This window comes from Cyrtonyx montezumae, unplaced genomic scaffold, assembly GCF_038088225.1.
Source record: "Cyrtonyx montezumae isolate F1298 unplaced genomic scaffold, pur_monq_1.0 scaffold_25, whole genome shotgun sequence".
Lineage (NCBI taxonomy): Eukaryota > Metazoa > Chordata > Aves > Galliformes > Odontophoridae > Cyrtonyx > Cyrtonyx montezumae.
This window is the reverse complement of record NW_027071992.1, coordinates 11,569,680-11,594,848: the sequence shown is the minus strand read 5'-3', so window position 1 is coordinate 11,594,848 and position 25,169 is coordinate 11,569,680. Positions and strand designations below refer to the sequence as shown.

Genomic DNA, 25,169 nt, shown 5'->3' with positions numbered 1-25,169 from the left:
GCTGATGAGGCTCTGGGCAGCCTGATCTAGTGGGTGGAAACTCTGTCCACAACAGGTGCCTTCTAACCAAAGCTATTCTATAATTAATTGATCTTGACAGCTATTGCCAAGCTACAGCAACATAGAGCTATTAATTTTAGTTTGAAAAGTAAATAATCATTTAGGAGCTTATTTCAGATGTATAGTGTATTTAAAAGTGTAGTCCTTCTTAGACAGTATCTCCAAATACTAAAATTATATGTTGCCTTGCAGCCAAAAGAGATTCTTTGAAGGTCTATACATCAAGCTGGAAATGAACTGCCTTCCAAATAAGAATTTTTCAAGATAATAGTCATCATTGCCAGTAACAATTGGTTTAAGTAAGCAAGAACTTACTCTAAACTAGTCAGCAAAAACTATGGCTGACAGCTACCTAAGACATAAAATTTCTCATTTATTCTTGTTGGCTATACACATTAGTAGAAGCAAACACAAAGTCAGTCTAAATATGTCTACATCAGTTGAGAACTTTGAGGAGCAACTTGTGTTAAACAGACCTTAGACAGAAAGACTTCAGAGTACACTGTCAAACAGCTATGTAAGGAACCTGTGAGACAAAATTCTTAGCCAGCACCAAAAAAGAAAAAATCATAGAGTCAATTAGACACACAAGATTGAGTTATAAGGACAAAATGAACAGCCACACAGATGTTTGTTTGCTATGAGAGTTGCTTGTTTTTAATGTCATTAGGTAACATCACTTGAGATACTACAGTTTTATATAGAGGTCTAATATCCAGAAGTTTCTACATTTCCAGTTTGAGACAAATATTTAAATTCATAGCTTTTTTTTTTTGCATTACAGAAAGTGCAAGAAAGGTTTATATAATTGCATGACCTGCTGAATTGAATACTAAGGCTGACTTCAAGTTGAAATTCTTAGATCTCCAGTTCAGCAACTGCTTAGGCATTTGATTTAACAATACTATTTCAAGTTTATACTTAGTATTAACAGAAAAAAAAACAAAACTAAAAAACAACCACTCAGATATCAGCTATCCCCATTGACAAAGAGTTACAACTAGTTGTAACATCTGACTGATTTCTGATTTAAAGGTCTGTTAGTAAATAGGTTTTTTTTTTTTTAGAAAAGGCACTGTTTAAGAGATTATGCCTCACATTAATGGTGCAGAGATGGTACATCTGTTCACAAGGAAGCAAGGCACAGAGTGAAGGAACGATTGTCTCTTTGCTTTCTAACACATTGGAAAAATGTCATACACCATGTCTGACCTATCTGCTTGTTCCATTTGTCTGTCAAACCACTTTGATAAAGAAAGGTAATCTTTCTTAGATTTCCCTCCCTGAAATAGCTATAATAGCACCAAAACAACAGTTAAGTGTCCATGAATACCTCAATGTCCTTCAAGAAGTGTTTCAGCTTATTTGACCCTACGGTAGACCCCTATTACTCAGGACCTCAGCAGCTCTGTTGAAGACCCTACAATTAGTCCCTTTATTATGTGTCTATGGCAGAATGCTACTTTTACCATTGGTTAAGTGAAGAAGTATTGAATGTATTTCACCCCCCAGTTCCATGCAATCTTTGTGGCTTAGAGACCAAGTCATACGTTGATTCACCAATTAGAAGCATGTAATATCCACATAACTTTACAACTGGCCAATATTGTGTAAGCATACAACAACTGGCTTAGTTGTTTAAGGTGTGGAGTCCAGCTACTAATACAATTCCCTTATGTTAAGGCAGCATTTCTTCCCTAGGTACATTCAGTTCCCATAATTCAGGACAGTAAGTGCTACAATAAACAGAAATTGAGGTGACCTTATTTTATAAAACACATGACTTAGTGTTGCTCTTTCACAGATGACTGCAAAGCCTAAGGTAAAATTTACATCCACCAATTTGAATTTGTGTCTCCAGGTTGAGTCTAAGTTTCCATTTACTTTGCCCTGAATTACCGTCTTCACAGCATGTTCTTGAGTGTTTGTATTTCAATCCTCCTGGACATGTTTAGATGACACATCATGGAACGGCAGCAAGAATGGCAGACAAGAATGAAATAAGTAGAAAACTGATGTTGAAAATAGGTCCAGTTATTCCATTTGTCCTTTTCTGGTTATGCCTAGTATACTGAAAAGAGTTTAATGTTAGGGTATTAAGTCATAGTTACAAAGTTTAAACTAGCTTGCATACACTTAGAGCAAAGATAAAGCAATTAACAACAGTAGTCTTCTGTTAGAAGACAGACAGTACATCATGAGAAGATCTGAGATATGCCCCGAGTGTCACATATATGCGTGGGGTGATGAGCTGACGTTTGGACTACGTGATCTTAGAGGTTTTTCCTAGCCTTAATGGTTCCATGATTTAAATTAGCAAATATATTCCTTTGTCACACATCTAACAGTACATACATACTCTTTTGTCAATGATAATTCATGCTCTTAATTTGTTTCTCATGGCAAAATTTATCCTAACAGCTCTTAGCATGTTATTACTTTAATTCACACAGGTTATAATTCAGTAATACCTCAGAAATTTAACCTCAGAGCTGCATTTAGCTTTCTGCTAACATTTCGATGAAAACATGCCCCACAGACCTGGCACACTCAATAACTTTCCTCAAGGAAAGGAAATAGACATCTATTATGGCTTTGAGATCTAAGTCCATGATGAAACAGAGTCTTTATTGCTAAAAATGTAGCACTACTTAGGCTCTAAGCAGAGGTCCTTAGAAGAACGCTTCTAGAGTACAGCAAGCAGTACTTCAGAGGAGCAATAAAGTTCAGCCAGTATAGCTGATTCAGGAGAACTGTTGGCAAAGCTGTTTGAAAACATTTCAGAGCATGAAGTAGTTCCATCTCAATAGAGTAAATATTACCTGGTCTATGCAAAAGGGTTGCCAGAAGGACCACCAAATGGGCCAGAAGGTTGTTTCTGGGATTCCTGCCAAGAAAAGTAATAAATCAGTCATTAAAGATTTTTTCAGGTTTTATTCTGCATGGTTCCATCACCTGGATTGATTCCATACTCCTTCTGGAAAGAACACTGCAGAGCACCTGCTAAACAAGTACTAGCTGCCTTGCTTTAAGGACAGCGAATAGACATCTAAAGCTCTGTTAATACATTAGTTTGAGGCAAGGACATGTATTTGGAGCTGAGCTGGAGTATTCACAATGAAATCCATTTAGCCAAATGTTAGATGTCTTAAGTCAGCATTCCAGAGGTGATCCAGGTATTCCCACCAGGGACTCCAAGTGTCATGTCCCAAATGGAGTGACGTGGTTAGGCCACTTCCTTCCCCAAGAGGAATACTGGATGTGGGATCCTCCAATTTGTTCACCAAAAGACCTGCATAGTCAACACTGCCCTATGTATTCTGCAGAGAAGTAAGTCTAGCTACAGAAGTCTTCAACATCACCTCCATTACTTTACGGTCCTTTGTAGAAGCTCCCACCACATAGAAACAAAGTACTTGCAGAGATGCTTTATAGCTTAGGGCACCAGTTATGGACTTAAGCCACATGAAATAACTCTTTGTTAGCCTCCTTGCAACAAGTGTCTTGTTAGATCAAGTATGCAAGAAGTTTCTTCCATGGCCTCTAAAGCTAGAGCATCAACACAAATATTCCTGTTGGTGGGGGTGCAGTAATAGGCATAGAGACAATATCTATTACTTACAGAGGAGGCATTGAAAAGGTCTGGTTTAGGTTGGCTTTCAAACAGGCCATCAATTGGTAGTGCACTTTGTCTGGGAACAGGCTTCAGTGGTTCTAGGAAGAAGAGACATACTGCTAAATCACTAAACAGCTTTTACAAGCACTTTTAGTAAGCCCTGTCAGCAGTCAGCATACTGACCTTAAAGCTCATCCAATTAGATGTAAACAAAAAAAATAAAAACCAAATTGCTTTGCATGACCTCAGGTTTATCTTCTGTCTGTCCCTCAATACACATAAGTTAGCTGGGTCTTGTAACACTGCACAGATCTAGTCTACCTCAGCCTAGTCTAGGCTCTAGGTCAGTCAGTGTTTGGCCACTGACAATTGTCTGTTTCTTGGGGGAAGCAGTCCTTCAATCCTCTGTTTAAGAGCTTTGAAATAAATAAAACAACCAGAATAATGGTAGCTGTCAGACATGATCAACCATCATGTTACCAGAACAGCTATTCAAGTACAATAAATATTTTACCAGTCATTTTGGTGGACAGCATGCTAACTTCTACATCATCATCTGTACTATTTTGAGGACTGGGTATTTAACTTATAAAGTAATTGCTAAAAGCTCTGGAGGCACCTGAAAGACTTTGCTGCTCTCCTCTCCTTGCTGGTACTGCTGGTGGCTTTGACAGCTGGAAGTCCTTAAACATTTCCTTGACATCCTTCATCTCTCTATCACCAAGTGGATCCAGAGCAATAAAAGCATCACTCTCTTTCTTGGATAGCTCCTTCTGAGGTGCAGTTCTAGGTGGTGGTTGAGGTGGGCTTGTTGTTGATACAGAGGCCAGTACAGACTGTGTCTGAACAGGTAGTGTTGAAGGTGCAAACACACTACTCTGGAAGGGATTTACAGCACTGGATGTCTGTACCCATGGACCAGATGGAACTTGTGCTGACTGTGCCCAGAGACCAGAGGACTGAGATGTTGTTGGACCAAAAGATCCAGGCTGGCTCCAGCTTGGCACTGCTTGAGTGCCAAAGGTAAGTTGTTGAGTAAATCCTGGAGACGGGTTAGGCATCATAGACCCAGGAAAGACAGATGTGGTCTGGGTGAAGGCAGGTATCTCTGTACTCCATGGTGATGGCAAGCCACCTGTGGGGAATAGAGTTACATAGCACTTGATTTAAGTGCAAGAATGAGTGCACCAATTCCACTGTTGACACTGTAAAGGCATTCTTCATGTCCTGTTTGTAAAATATCTGTTGAATTACCCTTAACATAATGCCACTGGGGGATGGGAGGTACTGATAAAGGGGTTAGTATTTTTTCCTTCACTTCAAGACAGTCCTTAAAGAGCAGAATTGAGGTTGATAGTTACTTCTGTATAAATAGTTAACTAAGATCCTGTAGCAGTGGTACCCTAGCTTCTCAAGCTGAGGCACAAACATTAGTATCCTGTGTACCTGGAAAAACCTGGAGCTGTTAAAAGCTTAAGCAAAAAGCCCTACTTCAGTTGAGCATGCAGAGTTTAGGTCCCTAATTCACAGAATTTAATAGTTTATGACAGCTTATGGATTAAGCACTGCACATTAAGTAGAAGTTAATTAGAACCTCAACACTGGGTTTATATTCAAGCTCTAATTCCAATCTAAGATATATGTTGTGAACTAACCTATGCCAGCCAATGGAGGGGCTGTGGTAGGACTTGTTTTGAAGAGATCCAGTCGATTAGCTTGCACTGGTCCTGTCTGTACTGACGAGTTTAAGCCAAGGCTCTCTGTAGCTGGTGCAAAAAAGTCCGAGCTAAACAAGTCATTTGATGCAATCTAGAAAGAAAAAAAAGTTATTGTGAAATGGCATGGCTGAATATATACTAGCATGATTAAGCAGTCTTAGCCTGGAGCTACAAGCTGTTATTTTAGCCACAGCAGAGCAGGAAGCTTTGTCATATTCTAAAGGTACTCAGTATAAGTGATTCAAACTTCACCAGTTTATGCCTACTGATAAGCTTGGCATTGTGTATAATATACATAGCAGTTCCAGGTCAGCAACAAAAGAGTAAGACCAACAGAGTAACCGAATTACTTGTATTCATAATGCAATTCTTCTTCTCCTCATATATCTTGCCACTCTTGCCCAGACTGTAATGACCCCTGAAGTTATGTCAAGGTCATCAAGTTCTGCACCAGTTACTTGAAATACAGTTAACCTAGAGCCACCCTGTGTATGACCAGGCAAGTCACTGAGACTGCCCTCAGTAGGCAGGCACTGTGAAGCCACATCAACTTCTGTAAACTAGTTTTGGTACCTCATTGTTAAGAAGCCACAGGCTGATGTGTATATATCATAGATATCATAACTGCTACTGGCTTTGTACCTAGCATCAATATTTCATAGCAGTATACTTACCAGACCTTTACAGAAGTATGGCAGCATTAAGGAAAAGAATATATGTTTAGTAATCATAGCTACTATGGAGCATTCATGAGTGTTAGGATTTACCATGGTTGCAGAGAGGTTAGAGTAAGCATGGCAGGTGGAAGAACTATGCCATGAAGCTCTTTAGTCAGTTACACAAACAAAGAACGAAAAGCTTCCTTCACCCAGCTTCTCTAAGAGCATGCATATCACCATTAATTACTTGAACATTGTTCACCTTGACAGACCTCCTTCCTCTTCCTGGCTTGTTACTTTGTGGTGGTGGGCTAATTGTTATAGATTCATGTGACAAGAGCTGGATATTGCTTTCAGAATCCAGCTTTACTCCATTATGCAGACTTATTCCTTTGGAAGGATCTTCCACAAAGAGGTTTGATGGGGCTTTAAGAAAGCCATTCTGTTCTCTCTCTGGTACCCCATTTGGAGTTCTTGCTGTGGGTGGCTTACTGTCAAATGGCCACTGGCTTGTTAGTGCTTCTCGTTTGCCAACTCTATTAGATATCTGGTCAAACTGTTTACCAAAGTAGTCAACATCACCATTTGAAGCACCATTACCCACCGATGCAAAGGTACTCAGATTTTCCTTCTTCTGATCAGCAGATTTTAGAGAATCAAATGAAGGTGGTGCAGATTGGTCTGGTTGTGCAAAAGGATCATCACTGAAAGGGTCTGGATTAGGTGTGGGAAAGAAGTTGAGATTGGTAGAGAAAGAACTCTCTGGCAAGAAGGGTGGCCGTGGCTTTGGTTGTGGAAGAGAAGGTGTGATGCCATTCAAGAAGAGATCCTCTTTTGTAAAAGTCTGTTTGGTCTCAATTTCTGAGTTTAGATCCACTAAGAGAATCTCTTTAGCTTCCTATTTATTCAGAAAGAAAAGTAAAGTTAGTTTTCTTTATGACCTACTGCAAAGTACACAAGCTTAAGGAAAACTTCTAGAAAAGGAGGTATCTGGTATCCAACACATCATACTAATACGTATTCAATGTCACACTGAGGTCACACTGAGACATGTCTGGTAGCTGTGATCAAATCTCAGCTATTTTCAGAAATTCATTCTTGAAAGCATCTGTTTCAAGATCCCTTAGATTAAGTGAACTCAGTTTAGGGGAAGTTTTAGTCATTAGCACTAATTATACCTAGGTGTGCTTGACTCATCTGGGTTCTAGTCCTTTGTTTTAACAATTGTGAAAACCCACTGTCTTAGAGTGATTCCAAGTTATGGTCTCAGTTTTGGAATAAGATTAGAAAGCAATCTGCAGGTGGAGAAGGTTAACACTGTCCACCAAGCAGGTGACAGTGACCTAGTCACTAGCTCTGTTGACATCTATTGCAACATCAACTGTTGCATGGCTGTTGCATGCTTTTTGTGCTAGAGAAAACTAGTACAATTTTGGAGTCACAATGAGCCATGACAAGGTAAGTACACGCTCTTCCTATTTTATGAGCCTAGCATACATCTAATGCTAGAAGTTCACACAGAACTTATTTACTTGTCCATAAAGTAAGCTTCAACTTTAAAGGCTGTTAACTGAGTTTCTACCTTGCTCCTACAGCAGAGGCATATGCTGCTATAGTAAACACTTATATGGCCTATGGCTAACAACATAGAAGTATCTCCGTCACACAGCCTCCAGTGAATACCATTGGATAAGAACACTAAACAGGCTAATATGTTCCTACTATCATAGCTCTGTGTTTCTAACATACTGTTAGAACGAGGAAGAAGTTTCTGTAAAACTTGAACAGAATAGATCTTAGTACTCAGACAAATTTTGCTCTCAAACATAGAAGTGAGATAGGTAAAGCTGGCATCTACTTACCGTGGGACTGCTCACATCAGGAGGTGTTGACATATCCCCAAATATGTCCATCTGGTCAACTCCCTTGAAGCCAAAAGTATTGAAAGAAATGGTGTCAGAGTTGTTGCAAAAGCAAAATCCAAGTATTACACATCTACCAAACATCTATAAAACCTGCATTTCCTGTAGGACATGGAGATAGTCCACTATGAACTTTAATGACATCAGGGTAAAGCTCTAAAAATTTAACCTACCAGTTTCAGTTTCTCAGCTTGAGCAGCAGATAGTGTCTCGCTACCATTCTGGAATAGATTAACAACACTGTCAGTGATAAGAACATCAAAACTTGCCTTAAGCAATGAACTTAGATTCTTGAATGAACAAATGATATAAAAGGTATGGGTGATCACTACTATTAGTTCTGTAGACACATTGGTCTCCCTTTCCACTGTAACTGGGCATCTCATGATTCCTCCCTAATGCTAGCAGCATAAAGAAAAACAGAACTAGTTTTATCACAGCAGAATATCTGATCAAGTGAGGATGAGTTAGTGTGACTTACCTGAGTCTTATTTGCTTCTTCACTCTAAAGAAGAAAAAAAGCTTTTAGTATCTACATATCAGGTAGAATATCCAAAAGAGGCTTTAGTTAGCTTACCTCCTAACTCTAGGAAATGAAACTGCTGGTACAGTTGCCAGCCAATAGCATCAAGTCTCACAGGGATCTACAAGCCCAGCCAAAGCTGAAAAAAAAACTTTATGCAGGCTGCTGTGGCTTCTGTTATTTTACTTGCCTTTTTTTTGTCTTCTTCTTCTTCCTTCTTCTTCATATTATATATTAGTTGGAAGAGGTCCTTAAGATCAACAACTAGAGGCTCAGCCTGAAAGAACATATTTAGACTACAAATTACTCTGTTTTTAGCTTCAGTAAAAGTCCAGGAAACAGCAAGTCAAACTTTCTTAAGTGATGCAATAGTACAGCTGAGATACCAGGAAAAGCAAAACTTCAAAGACTGCCTGGTCTCTTCATGAGCTCTTACACAGAGAGCTGGGGTGATGGCATACCATCAGACCAGAATGGTTAACTCCCTGGGCTTCACAGGGGACTGGGAAAAATGACCATGTCTATGTCAAATCTACCTTTTTTTTCCCCCCTCTAAAAAAATAAAATAAAAAAATACATCACAATTCCATGGCAAGTCCTGTAACACTTGCTCAGAAATGAACATGGTGTTAAGTTCTGGTATCTTCATGAGAAGATAATGAATATTCCCTCTGCTTTCTACCAACTACAACAGTGAACCTGAAGAAAGCTTCTTTAATATTATATTTATTTTAGCGGGATCAACCAAGCATGTGCAAAACAGACACCAAATAACACTTAGAGGTGGCATCTGCATCTGGATAAAAGTTTAGTATGAATTAAAAAAGTACTGCATTCCATGAACAAGAATGGGTATCTCCAAACAGAGCATTAACAAGAATAGATGTTGAAGTGGTAGCAGGTTAAGTTATATTGATCAGAAACTTTTGCCTGAGGCAGATTGCAGCTGATTAAGTGTAAAGCAGGACAGGTCCTCCTGCTCAGACACCACCCCTGGCTTGAGCAGAAAATCTGTTGAACTGGTCTCTCTCTGTTCACACATGAGCACACTCCTCCCCTAATCAAGTGTTTTAGACATGCAACTGCAGGAAGAACTATTTCCTGTTGTCATTTGGACAAGGAGTACAGCTACAGGAGTAGTCTAGAACTGTAGAATTTCTGCTTCCTGCTCAAAAATATTTGGATTTAAAAGCAACTAGCAGCTAAATGAAGAGCTGTCTATGGCTTGGCTAAGCTTATAGACTGGCAAGCAGCATCCCATGGTGTAAAGCTCAGAGAAGACTCCGCTCAATCATACAGCTTTTGTGCTTAATCTGCAATTCCAGTAAACCAGTACCACACAAGAGTCTGAAATAAAACAGGCTTAGTGGTGTAACAGATGTTACTAAAGTTCCAACAAAGAGCTCCTCACTCTCACCTGCAGTGGATCTGAAGCTGATAAGAGGTCTTACAGTAAGGTAGAAAGGAATGTGTACAAGGAAGTATCTAGCTTTGAAGTCTAGGCTATTCAAGTCATTATGGTGACTATTATAGGCATCATCTAGCATTTATCATGATAAATATCTAGCACAAGTCCAGGTGTTTTAGACATAATACTGAATATTGTTCAGCTTTCTAAGTAGCTTGTATCTAGTTCTGTTTAATCACAGTTTCTCTTCACAGAGACATACTCTGTGCATTGAATTTCTGCAAGGTGGAAGCCCGTTACAGAAAGATTAGAACTCATCAGTAGAAGCAACTCTAGGATGACCAATTAGGCCATTCATTTGTCCCAGAAACACTGTTGCAGTTGGGAAAGCTCATAGTAATGGCTCTGTTAATCTCACTAATGGACTCCATGGTGAATGAAATGTTAAGCAACAATAATCATAAACAAAGCTACTTAAACACTTATTCTGGATGACAGAACTGAATAAAACCAAAGCCACTTATGATAGTTGTTCCCTACCATTCTTCTTCAGGAGGTGTACCAATCCATCAGTGGTAATGTTTCTCCACACCTCACAGAACAATCAATAAGAAATCCTTACCAGATGTTCCACTAAGTGTTTAGACAATACATTACTTGTAGAATGTGGAAAAGGGCTTATAATCAATACCTGCTGTGCTGTTTTTATGGCAAAAAATTGGTGCTGGCCTTCTCCTCCACAAATATAGCCAAAGGCACGATTATCTGTTACATCTCGAGCAATGAAAGAGATTTTGGTTACCGGATGCTCATGCTCTATGACCTAGAATTAGAAAAATGAAGTTCCATTTGCAAGATACCATTAAGGAATTTAGTTTAGATTCATTGAACTCTAACTCATCACTTGATTTAAGAGTCAAATTAAGAGAATGAGTCATTTCTTACCCCAGTTTTCTCATCTATGATCTTGATACCAGAGAGGGAGATGTTCACCCAGATCCTCTGCTTGTGTTGACCCTGGGAACGAGCTGCCACTGCCATTCCCTGAAGATAAGTATCATATGATGAGACTTCCACTTGACTGAGCTTTAGCTTGCTTCTTTAGTACCTCTCACGAGCCCATAGTTTTGACTGCATTAACACTAGTCTAGTTACTCCTAAGCAGTGTTACATTTAAAACCACATTTCTCTAGCAACACCACACTTGAAGCCTAGTCAATCATTTCAGAACTAGATTGTATTTCATTCTTAAATTTTTAGGAGCTTTAAAACTTTCTATCTTGGTTCAAGGAACTACTCCAGTAACAGCATTCTTACCAGGCCACTTCAGATTTATTGGCCTGACAGAAGCTAATGTGAGGGTTCAGCTCTCCAGCAGGTTATCTTCATTGCCACAGATTCTCATATAGCATTTGGTTTATCTGTATATCTTGGTGTTACCATTGCTACAGAATAGCAACTTGGGCTTTGAAGTCTTACCCTAAAGAAGAAAAATCCCCCCCTTCCCCATCCAAAACCTATGTTAACTGTTTGTGATCAACTTAACACTTTGGAATCTAGCGTGACTGGTAACAACAGATCCATCAATTGAATGTTCCCAAGACAGAGAAACTACCTATTACTTTTAAGGCTATCATCCTTCAAGCATGAAGTTACAGCTACAAATGCATCTTCCATTAAGCAGTTAATAATAGCATCATGCTAGATGTTCCCATTAAGCAATATATGAAATTGTGACGAAGTTATTTGATGCACATTCTGAAGACCAAGGAAAACATACTACTTAAATGCCAAAAGAAAAATCCTACCTTCAACTTCATCATTGAATCCTGACTCATTTTGTCTCCTCTTGCTTCTGGCACATCGTCGATGCCAATCAATTTAGCTTTGTATCTTATACCATCACCTTTGAATCTGGTCAACAGAGATTCATCTGTCTTTTCTGGCCCTAGAGGCAGAAAGGTTTGTTTTAGAGAAATATTTACATGGCTTTAGAAGCATTATAATAAGTGTGTTCTAATATGGTGCAATTTTTCTTTTAAGAAACTGTCAGTTGGTTATAATAGACTAACAACGTAAGTCCCTCCAGTGCTGTATGCATGCAATGTAATCAATCCTGTAAGGTCATGCTGCTCTTACAAAATCCATAAGATTCTATTCAGAGAGTTGGGTCTAATGCTTAATGTCTGGGAATTTCAGAACAATCCCAACATACTTATTTGTAGGTAACAGCCAACTAGAAATGAGAGCTAAACACCACCTCTGAGCAAAAACAGTACTTCCTATGGCTATACTGGCTGTTCAGATGCCAGGTTCCAGTTGTGGTCTAATCAGAACATTTCTAGGTCTCTAAGAATCTGCCATTAGTACCCATGCTAAAATTCTGTATCAGCACCTTCATCTTTATAAGAGGTACTAGTACTATCCTTGTAACTTCTTGATATACTACAAATATTTGCTATTCCTGCTGATCCTATTATTTTTTCAGAACGTCATTTTCTTCCGTATGCTCCACACACTCAGTGTACATATTTTTAGTTTGTATCTCTGCATGATATATATTTGCATAACCAAATATTTCTAAAAACAGATCTGTTGTTTGGTAATTATTCTCATGAATAGTGTTTTTTAGATTATTTGGGGTAGAATCTGAATCTATACCTAGCATGTCATTCCATCTTTGGAGGAAAAAAAAAGTTCACATTCCTGGATGGTCCTTCATCATTTAACCTCAGAATGCTTTCATTCACCAAGCTTCCAAAGACTTGTTTTCTAAAGCTTTCAGTTCTACTTGTCAGGATCAGCAAACACTTTCTAACTTCTGAATAGAGAGTTATTTTACTAGCTTATTTACTCACTCTTCCAGTCAACTTGTAACATCAGAGTTATTTCTGCAGTGAAAGAGAAAGTAATCACAGCTTTAGGAAAATGCAAAAAATTAAGGAGACTAAGTAGACGTGTTCACTAGGTAGATGTTTCTTACCTTTCTTTTTTTCTTTCTTTGAAGGTTGTGCTTTTGGTGGAGCCTGGTGCTCTGGCTGGCTGTTGATTGTAGGAGCAGTTTCAGCTTCAGTAGACATGATGAGGTGGCTGTCAGCTACACTTGCTGTAGTTTGAAATCCAAGTAGCAATCAGTAGGCAGGCATAATATTTAACCTTAAAAAAGAAATATTCCCATTAGACCTGTTAGTCCAGTTTTCTTCTGCTTAATACTGAAAGGCTTTTGCAGACCAGAACTTTCATCTCACCTTCTCATCTCAGGCTGCAGAGAGGATGAAGTTATGGTAACTCAGTGATGACACCTTACCCCCAATAATACCCAATCAATGTATCATACTGATATACATCTGCAGGCTGTACTTGCAACAGCCTGTTTTAATATGCCAGCCTGTAGCATCTTAACTTTTAAAGCTATTTATAGAATCTTAGATATTTATTGTATTCTTCACTGCAACCATCATCTCTGTAGTAGAGTAGGGGAGAACGCAAGAAATATTTGCTAGGACTGTTTTTAACACTCATTAAGATATCAACAGAACAGTAAAAAAAGCCACTATATCTTATTCATGTTCCTATAATAGGAAATGTCTGAGATTACAACACTCAAGAAATGAAAGCCAATAAATTCCTTAGGCTGCAAGACTGTTTCAGAAAGAAGACAAAGCCAGAAAACCACCACACCCTTGCATAAAGAGTAATCAAGAAACCTGTTTTACTTCCCCTTCCCCACAAAAACTTAAGCCATGCTAGTCCATAGTTTCAACTCCATACCATGACACCTTTCTAGCCTCAGAAAGGAAACTTGTAAGACAAACAAAAAAAAAGAACAACCCCAGCAAAATATGCATTACCAACCTTGTTTTTGTTCCCAAACAGCTGAAATACTGAGTAGCACCAAATAAAGGCACACATGTTATATTTCTGAAGATCTGAAGATTATCTGTATCAGCCAGAAAGGTATGGACATTCATACATGCTACAAAAATTGCCCTGAGGTATAGTAATGACTTCAGATAGTCTGTTGAATTTTGCAATGACAAGGGAAGTCAAAACAGTATCTAGATACTTAAACAGCTGGCCCACCTTCCACTGCTAATTTCCTCTGTTTCTACTGAGGTAGCCACAGACCGAGCCACCTTTTATTCAGCACTCCATTTGAGATGTACTGTCACCCCAGACAACTGCTGGAAGCTTTGCATACCCTCTGCTTTAAAAGCCTGTAATTCTCAATTGCCTATTCACCACTAGCCTTCTTTTAGCTAATGCTTTACCCATTACATAGAAGTTACTTTAAGGATTTTGTTTTCACTCTTACCTTTCTCCTCTTCCCTCAGTTTGTTAAGTCAATAACTATGAACTGACTCATCCAGCTCACAACTAGCAGAGCCATGGATGTCAATGCTTAACTGATTCTTAACCTAGGAAGAACATGGAGCTCTTTAGTAGAAAGAAAAGTCACCCTGAAGGCCTTCATTTACATTTAGATGGGAGGGACACCACTAGTGAACTAGCTGCTAACACATGCAAAACTAAGTTTATCTGCTTATCTGGTGGTTTCTGAGATACTGAGCAAGGATAAATGCAAATCAGCTATGATAATGCTGCTAATTTGAGAAAAATATCTGGCAGCTCTATCTGTTCTCTTCTGTAAGGAACTTACTTGGTCACAGCTAGGTTAATCTTTGAGTCAGGTGGTGGTGTGAAAATTTCAAGTGTTTCTGAGTAGGAATAGAAGATATAGGAAGAGTCAAAATTTCAAGTCATGATTTAGGAAAGCAATGGTACTATTGTGTGCCCATTCTGACAAAGGGGAAACATAGCAGTAAAACAGATTTTGCATGATGTTTGCAGAAGTACTGAAAGGGGGTGTGCCAATTAGAAAACAACCAAAAAACCCAAACCAAAAAGAAGCCATTCACATTAACCAAGTGAAATATAGCCAACTGAATCCCACTTTAAGTCTAGTCCAGCATCTACTGCCATCAGCTGGAGATGGTTTTTATACTACAGTTTAAGAAGCATTTGGTAATGGGCCTTTCCTTAGGTTTACCAAGTACTTTAGAAAGGCAGGAGGAAAGGATGATTAAGATCATGTCATTATTCAACCACTCACCCCCACCCATATCATAGATTACAATTCAGAGAACAGAAGGAAACAGCCTGGAGAGGAACAGTTAAGACATACTGTGGAGGAGATGGGTCACAGCTTTAGGACTTTCTGCCCACCACTGTACTAGATATAAGAAACAGCAACCTCAATGTACCAAGTCCTTCTTGTCAGCAATCCTGCTTGACCAGATTAGTCCAGGATCTATAAAGCTAAAATATGAGACTGAAATACGATTAAGAGGGAATAACAAATGGATTTCCTAGGAAGGAACAAATATGCACAAACAGGACCTCGCTAAAATGATATAACTCCATGAAGGCATTTGTATCTTTATGCTCTAGTTATGCATATGTTATGAGGTATCTGTCTCCAGCCTACAGAAACAAGGCCACTTAGCTGCACAGAGACATACAGCACAAGGCCCTGAGATAGAAGAAAATGGGCAGGAATACACACAAGTATGAGATCTTCCACTGGAAGAACAGTAGGATTTGCTCAGCCACTCTGTGTTAACAGTTCAGTTGGAGAAGATGTGTGAGACCTTTCTGGCCAGTTCACAGTCAAAAATCTCACACAACTGAGGTCTGACACAGCTCATCTCAGCTGATGAGATATTACAGTACATGACATTATTTCTCAAACATTCAGACAATTGTCTTTGTTAAATACTACCTCTGGAGCAAGGAAATTAGCCATTAAATTAAGAATGCAAGGACAGACAAATGCAGTCTTCATACAAGTTCACATTTTAAATAACTGCTTGACATCTAAGTTATAGAATTAGTACTAAGTCCCCTCAGGCTTTATTTCAGAAAACTCACTGAAAAGGAACAACAGTAAATAGGTTGAACTATCAGTAATCTAGTTTGTTTTTGGTACTAGGGTCACAACCACCACTAAATTTTGGTTCTGTACTTTAGACCAAAGTTAAAGCTGTATTCAACTGCAAGATCTTTTTCACACTTAAATTTGCCTTAGTATAGTGCAAAGTTCTGGTGAGGTCTGCATACTGTTTATACCCACTTGTAGATATGCAGGGAGCTAAAGTTAAAATTTTTCTGTTCTTGCTTGGAGGCTTCTAAAACAGAAGTCTACTATGCTTCAGTTCTGAGTACCTACATAAAGAAAGCCAACCAGCTTTGTGAGAGAATTGTAAATGCAAGTGCTTTCATGCAACGACAGTCATACCCCCAGTTCTACTAGGGTTAGGAAGAGCAAGATCATTCCCTCAGTACCCAGCTTGCAGATTGTTAAGTGACATCTTGAAATTTCCATGTAGATAAATCTATTGTTATCACCACAGCTTAATTACCTGCTATTTTGTTTCTTTGTTTTCCCCCTCCCAATACGAAAAGATAACTCCCTTAATATCAATGAAACACATCTGAGCTGAAGTTAGGAGCACTGCAAAAGTCAGAGCAAAGGCAGATTAACTGAACATCTGCTGAGCAGTTGAATACTTTGTCCTTCTCACAGCCTGCGTTCCTTCTTTGTGCCTTGATACTACAAGTACATGACTCAGACTTAAGAGTTATTGCATGTAAATATTAACCTCAAATTAAAATCTGAGAGGCCAGGAGAGGATAAGAGTAGCTTTTACTGCCAAGTGCAATATAGGTTGTTGGAAGGAAGTAGTAACCGGAAGCACAGCCATAGTTTAGGTGCTAAACATACCTCCTCAAGGCATGTTTCCCCCTCCACGGCATTGTGAAGAGTCAGCCAAGTTTTTCTGGTTAGAAGGCTGTCCCAGGATCTATACAACATTGCTTGAGAAATATCTGGTCTTCAAGTTCTTGACAGAAAGGCTGTTTTCAGAAGGATGGTAATTAAGCTATCTACTTCAGTGACCATATTTACAAGACCTCAGTTTTGTAGACAGCCTAGTGGCTAACAGCAATCCAATGACTAGCAAGAGTCAAAGCTCTAAAGCCAGATACTTTTACCAATAGTGGACAACCTTAACTAGCAGGATTCTGCGAGTTTAGCAGTTCACTTATGTAAGGCCATGTATCACTGACATTCACATCTTAGTGTGTAACTGAGTACTTGATTTCTCTTAGTTCCTGTTGCAATGACAGTGCTCTAAATAGCCCTGAAAAGTACGAGGCATTCATAAATTTAAAAAAAACCCAGACATAATATTCAGATATTTATATGATTCTGTTCAAAAAAAACCAAATACCATTTTAAACGTTTTGTTTCTTTAGTAAAGCAAACATCTGACAGTGTATATAAGCTGAATAAACCTTGTATAACATGACTCAAGATTTTATGTCTTAGATGGAAAATTCCAGCTGCTTGCTCTGAGGAAAACACTACAACCAGTAGCATGCCTCCTCTACTGAACAGTCACATTGGTCTATTAGGAATTACTGTAGGAAGTGGCTAACATAGTGGAAAGGTATTATTAGCCTTACCTACATGTAAGATTATGTCCAGTATTCACTGTTCATACAAATAAGTACCTGTTTGAAGATAAGTGGTAGGAAAGAGTTCATAGACAGCCTGGGAACTCTTCTCCAACTCACACCACATCTGGGACATAGGAACAGCATAATGTGCCAGAAAATTGGCTACATACAAGCTCTTACACTGGCAAGTCTAACCTAAGCCCCTGTGGTTAGTCTCATAAGAGATAATCAAAACCAATGTTGGCCTAATCCGACTGACAAGTGACACTCTCAGTCACTCCCACAGTCAATGAGGTCTATATCAGTTATGACCCCATTAGATAGTTTGTCCTACAACTCCCTGATAGAAAGGCTAAAGCCAGTGTCCTCATCTTCCCAAATTAAAAAATAAAATTACCTTCTGTTAGCTTGTTCTTTGTAGGTAACAGATCATTTATATGGTGTCATTGCCTCAGTTAAACAACACTTGATCTGCTGGAGTGAATATTTCCAGGTTAACGGGATCTCACTCAGGGAGCTGCGCCCACTTCTCTGCAACTTGTTATAGGCCCTCAGTATTGTTATGTTGTCTCACCTAGAAGATGTATCAACACTCTTCAAACTAAGACAGCTCTATGCCAAAGGCTTTCCCTGTCAACAGAGATATCTTTTAGGAACAAGCATACTGTAGAGCAGGTCCTAGGGTCTAATTGCCTTGTTCATATCAATTCAGAATGAGAAAGAGGAGAGGATGACAACTGCAATAATAAGATACCTTCACAATGCTGACTCCCCCAAGTATCCACTGCAAAGACAGATCCTGCTGCTCTAGTAAGTGGTGTCAGCTTCAGATGCTGGCACATACTACAGCTGGTGTGGGACCATGCCTACAAATCACCACTCATGAGTCTTACCATTTCAGCCTATTTACTAACTGTGATTTCATCACAAGTACAGAACAGTCTGTTCTCATTGTATCAGTGCATCAGCTTTCCCTGAACTGCTTATTTTTTAGCAGGAATATAGAAATTCAAACTAAATTCCTGGAAGTGTTTGCTGCACACTTCAGTCACTGGAAACAGCCAAGTGAACATCAAGTTTGAAGCTAGAACTGAACACATCACTGCATTCAAGTAATACAGGTGGACTGTTCCTTTTAGTCCTAGTACTGTAGTTGTAAGCACAGCATTGCTGATGAGACGACTAGTAGCTGCTCAACCCAGATACCACTGTAGTTCTATTTTGATTTTTTCCTCCACTTACCATGGGAATCAATATAGCTATTGCAAGTATTAGTACAGAGGTCTCAGTGAAGTCACAGTAAGTTTAAACAAGATATACCCAGTTGAAAACTTGGCATTATATAAACTAACAATAGCTTATTAAGAAAATTTCACTTTCCTTAAAAGTAGAGGGCAGTACTTGCTTTCTGGTTTGCTGAAGACTTACCTCAAAACAAGGGGAACTAGCACTGCCATAATCAGCCTGATAGACAAGAGCTGTTCTTCAGCCAGAAACTAAAGTATCTTAAGGTATCATCCAGAGACTGAATTTACAATTTATTCTAGAAAAAGAGGCATTTTAAAACAAATCTTTGTAGCAGCCTTTCCAACATCTGTCTTCAGTACACTCCTAGTTGATTTTATAGACTAAGAAATCATTTCAGTTTTAGTACAAACAGTACCAGCTTCTTAAGTCTAAATTCTTCCCTTAGAAAGAAGCTGATAGATAACCCAATATGTTGTTTTTGTAAGACACCTATTTAGCTGGTAACATAGGCTTATTCTAGAAATATGTACTTACAGAAGGTTACTTGCTTACACCTGTAGTTCCCACAAAGTCTTCCAATGAAATTTCTTCATACCAGTCTTCCAGAAAGACAACATCCTTTCCAACTTAGAGCCCACTCACTCCTACATATCTGATTCCCAGTGCTGAAGCCCCTAAAGACATTGGCTTCTGAATCTGAGTTCACCTGTCCAAGATGATGCTTCAGGAGAACATCAGCAACCCATTCACAGGGTGAGGAAACTCAGACCATCAACCTGCAGTATCTACCACTCAGTCTTCTGTCAGTACTGTTTGGTGGGGCTCACTGTGTATATTAACAACTGCTTTGCTTCCAGGTTGCTTAATTAACTCATCTAGAGTTTACTCAGATACCAGTGAAGTAAAGAATTAAAGAACTTTTCTTGAAGTAAAGAACTCAAATACCTCACTTAACTGCTTCAAACTCTCTCATGTCTAGGAGGGCTGTTTCTGATCTTCCTTCTAGTTTGTATAGCAAAAGACTTGCCAATGACTGTGCTTTTCACCCCCCTCCTCACAGCAGGAACTTGACACATATTGAAGTTGTTATCATAGGTTATTTTAGCTGCATGCTGTTAACTGTCCAGTCCTGGCAGAGTTATCCCTCTTTGCAGTTTGGGTGTGTGCAAGCTGTACTGAGAGAGATTGCATATGTTCTACATAGCCTACACTGAACTGAAGTGTTCTCTACCTGTTCACAAATGTATCTCCATGAGAAACAGAACTTTCCTGTACTGCTCTTGAGCTTACCAAGCTTAACACCATTATTGTCATCACCACAGAATAAGTACTGTGGTCCGCTTATCCAGAAGGTGATCACACAGCTGATTATCCATGACCAAACAGAAACCTGTCCTTAAAAAAAAAAAAAATATATATATATATACATATATATATACATATATATATACACACACACACACATATATATATATATATATATATATATATATATATATATATATATATATGAGGCTTCCATCTAGCCACCAGCTACTGCCAGCCTTTAGTTACATAGTTCAGTGCAGTAATCATTGGTCACAAGATTCCTGTAACAGACAGATTATGTTCTTGATCTGTCACTGGAAGACTGATGAGCCTGCTTACACTTTATGAAGACCAGTTCTCCTGCAGCAGTCTCATTCCCTCCTCAGGGAACTTTACAACATTATTCCTACAGCCAAACTCAAGTAATCCTGATCGGATCCCATTTAGCTTTCCAACCCTAACAGGGTCTTTGTATCAGATTCCAGACATGTCCCCCACCCACCAGAAGAGTACAGGGGCAAGGCTCTCATTCTGGTCTAGAGTTTATCTCCTACTAGCCAGGCTAGCAGCTGTTTACAGGTAGATCTATTATTCAAGCTTCTAGAAAATTTGTTTTTACTCATAGCAGCATTTGTGCCCTAGTTTAAAGCACCAATTACCCTGTTCAGTGGAAGTGCAGAAGTTAATCAGCAGGATGGACAAAGGATGTAATGTTAATACTTCAACCTGTATGTTCCCCACTTGTCCTGTCCCTTCCTGGGTTGTAGTAACTCCCAAGTATTTTAGCCATAGGAAAGTTATATCACAGACTCCTTACACGAGGAGACTTGTGGTTATGTGATGCATCAGAATTAAGCATTCCATACTAAAGAGTGTGATTCCTCTAGTATATGGTTGTGAAACCTTCTCAGGTTAAAGATATGTTAACCTGGCTACCTAACCTAGTTGTTCTATTTAAGATATAATTCTCATAAGGTATTTTCCTTCTCATCTTATTGCCTAAGAATGTAATAGGAACTGACAAAACAGCAGGAAATTCAGCTCCAAAGCCCATAGTTTGCCCTTAACTGGCCCCAAAGTTTGAGCTTTGAGATTTAAGGTGACATGCACCAGTTATGAAACTAGAAGCTTTTAAGAAAAACACACATGGATACAGTCGGGAGTGAAGGTCTGCAGGGCATTTCAGCAGAAGCACTTCACAGCACATGCAAGGCACGTCCTTTCAGTAAATGTGAAACTGGAATGATCTATGCCCTCATCAACCCAGGCCAGAGTTAGACAGGAGACGATGCTTTATTCAGTACTCAGCTGCCCAGCTTTATAAACAGCTTAATCCTGTTTGAACTGGTACATCTTGTTTACTCACTAGGCCTACCACTATACTTTATCCAGCTTCTTTATAACCCTGAGACCCTTGTACCCAGATACAGCCTCAAAATTGGGTTCCTAAAGTCAGTTTGTTTTGGAAATGACTCTGCTTTGACACCTCAAACAACTCCAAATTTCTTCTGCAGAGCTCAGGCTGAGGCAGGGGAGCAGTGGTTCATGCTTGGTTGTGTTACACAGAAGAAGCTTAAAACCTCTTAGCATTTCCCTCCCCACCCTACACAGCAGGGGAAGAGTCTCAATTCTACTACTAATCCCTTAATCTTCATGCAAGAGCTAAGTTTTTCCTCCAAAATCCTAGCATGAAAGTAACTCACAATCTGCAGTCTCATCACTTCTGATGGAAAGTGGACAGCAAGCAGGATTTGTTTTACCAGTACTATTTCCAGACAAAGATGTCTCATTCTAGTATGGAATGCACCCCTTCATTGTCCTCACAAATTCATACTTCTGAAGTGCTTGCTCTGTGCTAGACTTGCTGTATGAAGTGCATGAGCGCTCCAAAGAACTGGGTCAACCTAGTAGGTCACACAAGTGTATTAGTGTAAAGTTCATAGAGAGAGAAGAGCATCAACAGGAGAAAGATCAGTGGGGTCTGGCAACAATATTCAGTAACTACAGCATATTATGCACTTCTATTTACTTAACATCACAAGTAGTAGTTTGTATTTTAAACATCCTGTCCAAATACCAGCTGTTTGTTCCCCCCATTCTGACACTAAGTACAGCTGTTTTCCCACAAACCTAAGAACACGTCTGGTACCTTCTACATATACTGCTATCACATTCAAAGTGCTTTGTTCCTATCTGCTCATGAAGAAAAGGTGTTAAGCAACAGAAGTATCTACTGGGCCACTGTGTCCAGTAATTGAGTTATGCAGAAACTGTCAAGTCATGTTCTCTCATTAAGAAAGTAGGCTCTGGTCTGCAGATGTAGATAGAAACACAGCAGAAGGCACATATTAGAATGGATAACCATCTCTACCTTCACAAAGGGAAAGTGATGCCAGATTTTTGGCATTTGGCCCATCTTTCCAAGTGATAGTGCACAACTGCTGACGCTCAGCCAATAGCTTTGTTTGAAGTAAGAACACAATAGATGAGAAGGAATGTCACAAGTCACAAACTTATACAGCAGAGCTTGTCATTCTTCCAGTCTTCTGTCTACAGCAAGAAACACAGAAGGCTCTATTAGATTTTGCACTGTGGAACCATCTCATCTAAGACTCAGAACGTCTAGCATTCAACCTGCTTTAATCTGAGTCTTCCTATACACTCAGTCATGATATTTGCTAGTGAACCTTCTGCTTTGATGGTTCACCTGACATCCACTTAGAAGTCACAAAAATTTTCCTCCTCCAAATGCAAACTTCAGTGAGTTTCTATTAACAGAAGCTTCTGCTTTAGGCTTGACCACATCCTCAACTCACTCAGGGCAATTTGGAAGCCTAACTGTGCCTCAAGGGCCATTTGTGTTGGAAGTGACTTCAGTGATTCTTTAAACAGGAATGGTCCTTGACTCCCTCAAACAATTCTCTTCTCAGCTGACTAGTGTTCATCTGGATTCCGATTTGCTCCTCCTTAGTCACCCAGCATCTCACTCACCTCTATTATCAAGACACAGTGTTAGTAGGCCTTCATTAACAGCTTCTATCAGACACCAGGTCATTTTTTTCAACTTATTAGTGCCTTATAAATCTCCACAACCAACGGGAATTACAGCATTGTAATTACTTTAATCTGAGTTGCCTATCTACAAAGAAGTTCCTATCCCTAAGCATTATCAGTGCTCATTCCTGCATACAATGCCCAAATTTTTAAGCCCACGTGCTCTCAAATCCAGTCTATTTTGGATAGAATTTTTAAGGAAACTACAAAATACTCTGGGCAAAAATGTAACCTTCTAAGGCAAAGTAACTTAATTGCAACAAAGATGATTCTACTCCAGTCCCTTTTCTACCCTCAACCTCCCCCACGCAGCCCCAAATAAAAACCAAAACAAAGAGAAGTTAATCCTACCTTAACAATAGATTTACATGCTTCTCTAGTAAGCCCTCAAGTAACCATCCTCAACTCAGCTGAGAGGTTAAAGCTCTGCTACGCAGAAGTCCAGCTGAATTGATCTTACCGCTGGATCACAGGCACTACCGTGGAACAGCACTCAAAGCGTCATCGTGTGATGATCACTAGGGCTTAAAAGCTTCACCAGCTGAGAAGTTAGTTTTCCTGACAAGAGAGTGTTCTCACTCCAGTTAGTCCTAGAAATCCTTATAAATCCTTATTCATTTATCACAAATGGAAGCATTGGCATGAAATCCACCAGGAGATAGGGGTGCTCAGCAAGGATGCTCCATCTAAAATCAGGACAGTAAGCCTCCCCCCACTTCACTACATCCTAACCATTTTCTCTGCTGCTAGAAGATTCTTTCACCTCGGTTTCGTACGCATATAAACACAAAGTTTCACACAACCTTCGTGTCTTCAACCCTTCCTCCCCCGACAAACAGAAATGAAAACGCATGTTTATTTTGCTTTCAGCTCCGGCTTCCTCAGGGAGCCGGCACTGCTGCAGTCCAGGGCAGGATGCGGGCAGCTTCCAGCCCACGGCACTCGGACAGCAGCGCGTCCCGCAGCCCCGCGGGCCTAACCCCCCCCACCCCGCTCCTCCTGTCTCCCCTTCTGCGGCCGGAGAGCGGCCCGACGCCGCCGGCAGATGCGGACGGCCCCGCTGGGAGCACCCGCACCGCACCAACCCCTCCCAAGCTTTGCCACCCCGCGGCAGGAGGCTGCCGGCCCCCGCAGCCGCGCTATAAGCTGCCACGTTCCCGAAGAGGCAAAAGAAAAGAGGGGGGTGGGGGGGTAAAGAAAAACAAACAAAAAACCTAATAAATCACCCTGCCTCCCTCCTCGGTTATAGCCCCTCCCGAGGACTCGCGGGAGCCGAGTCCCCGCTCGCAAAGCTGCTTACACGCTAGATCCGTGCCGCTCCGTGCATGATCCGAGGAGAACAGCAGCTGGCAGCCTGACGGGGAGCGAGGGCCCGGTTAAATATTCAGTGGCACTCTCGCCTTCGGATTAGTTAGCCACTCACAGCGAGAGATATGGTTTTAATCAGATGCTGGCAGCTGAGGACTACCCAGGAATGTGCTATGATGTTTTTGCTGCTCGGTCTTGGCTACTCCCCCTCAACGTGTCGGTGTTCACAAGATTAACTCCTTGCGAGCCGCCGCTGCCGCTGCTGTGGGCTGGGGGTCCAGCCCAGCCCAGCCGCGGTCACCGCGTGAGACTGCGGTGGGTGCGTGGAGACCTGCAGAGTGGCTCAGAGGAGACAGACAGCTGGTGCTCCTCATGCAGTGATGCGCTTGAAGCTCTCACCTAGAAAACAGGTCCTCTCTTGTGTCTGTGTGATCGTATGTTTATACACAGGTGTGGCAGTGTTGTTAAAAATCCAAACCAAGCCAGATGCTTATTTTCTGCAAAAACACCCAAATCAAAATACCCTCGTTCCTGCCCCCCCCCACCCCTCCCCCCTCCCTCCCCCCCCCTACCAAGTCTGTGGCTAGCTAAAACCATACTGGGATGATACAATTCAGTTTCTGGGTCACATCCAGACCTCACCTCTATAATTTCCACTCATCTTTATTAAAACCTCTATAATGTTTTATTTCCCAAGGCAGTACAGCAGTTTTCCAACTTGTATGAAAAAGCCTCTGATAACAACTCGTGCTTTGTCCTTGCAGAAGAGCTCTTATTTATTTATTTTTACTCTTTTGCCCCTGAAACTGTAGACTTAATCTAAC

At 40.2% G+C, this 25,169-nt stretch overlaps 1 protein-coding gene across 6 annotated transcripts; it reads right to left on the bottom strand.

The window, feature by feature from the left end:
• Positions 1–1,505: 1,505 nt before the first annotated feature.
• On the bottom strand, positions 1,506–24,523 carry DAB2 (DAB adaptor protein 2). Of its 6 annotated transcripts, none has more exons than XM_065739909.1 (16): positions 24,338–24,523; positions 14,567–14,624; positions 12,890–13,062; positions 11,715–11,854; positions 10,852–10,950; positions 10,598–10,729; positions 8,689–8,775; positions 8,457–8,480; positions 8,149–8,196; positions 7,916–7,978; positions 6,316–6,951; positions 5,332–5,485; positions 4,296–4,811; positions 3,683–3,774; positions 2,883–2,947; positions 1,506–2,131 (listed from the first exon to the last, which is right to left on the bottom strand). In XM_065739909.1, exons 3-15 carry the CDS (start codon positions 12,984–12,986, stop codon positions 2,888–2,890), a joined length of 2,148 nt encoding a protein of 715 aa, XP_065595981.1. In that variant the 5' UTR covers positions 12,987–13,062; positions 14,567–14,624; positions 24,338–24,523; the 3' UTR covers positions 1,506–2,131; positions 2,883–2,887. The 6 variants fall into 6 exon arrangements, with proteins under 6 accessions (XP_065595981.1, XP_065595983.1, XP_065595982.1 ...); XM_065739911.1 differs by lacking the exon at positions 24,338–24,523 and adding an exon at positions 16,040–16,163; XM_065739910.1 differs by lacking the exon at positions 24,338–24,523 and adding an exon at positions 15,092–15,221.
• Positions 24,524–25,169: the final 646 nt, after the last annotated feature.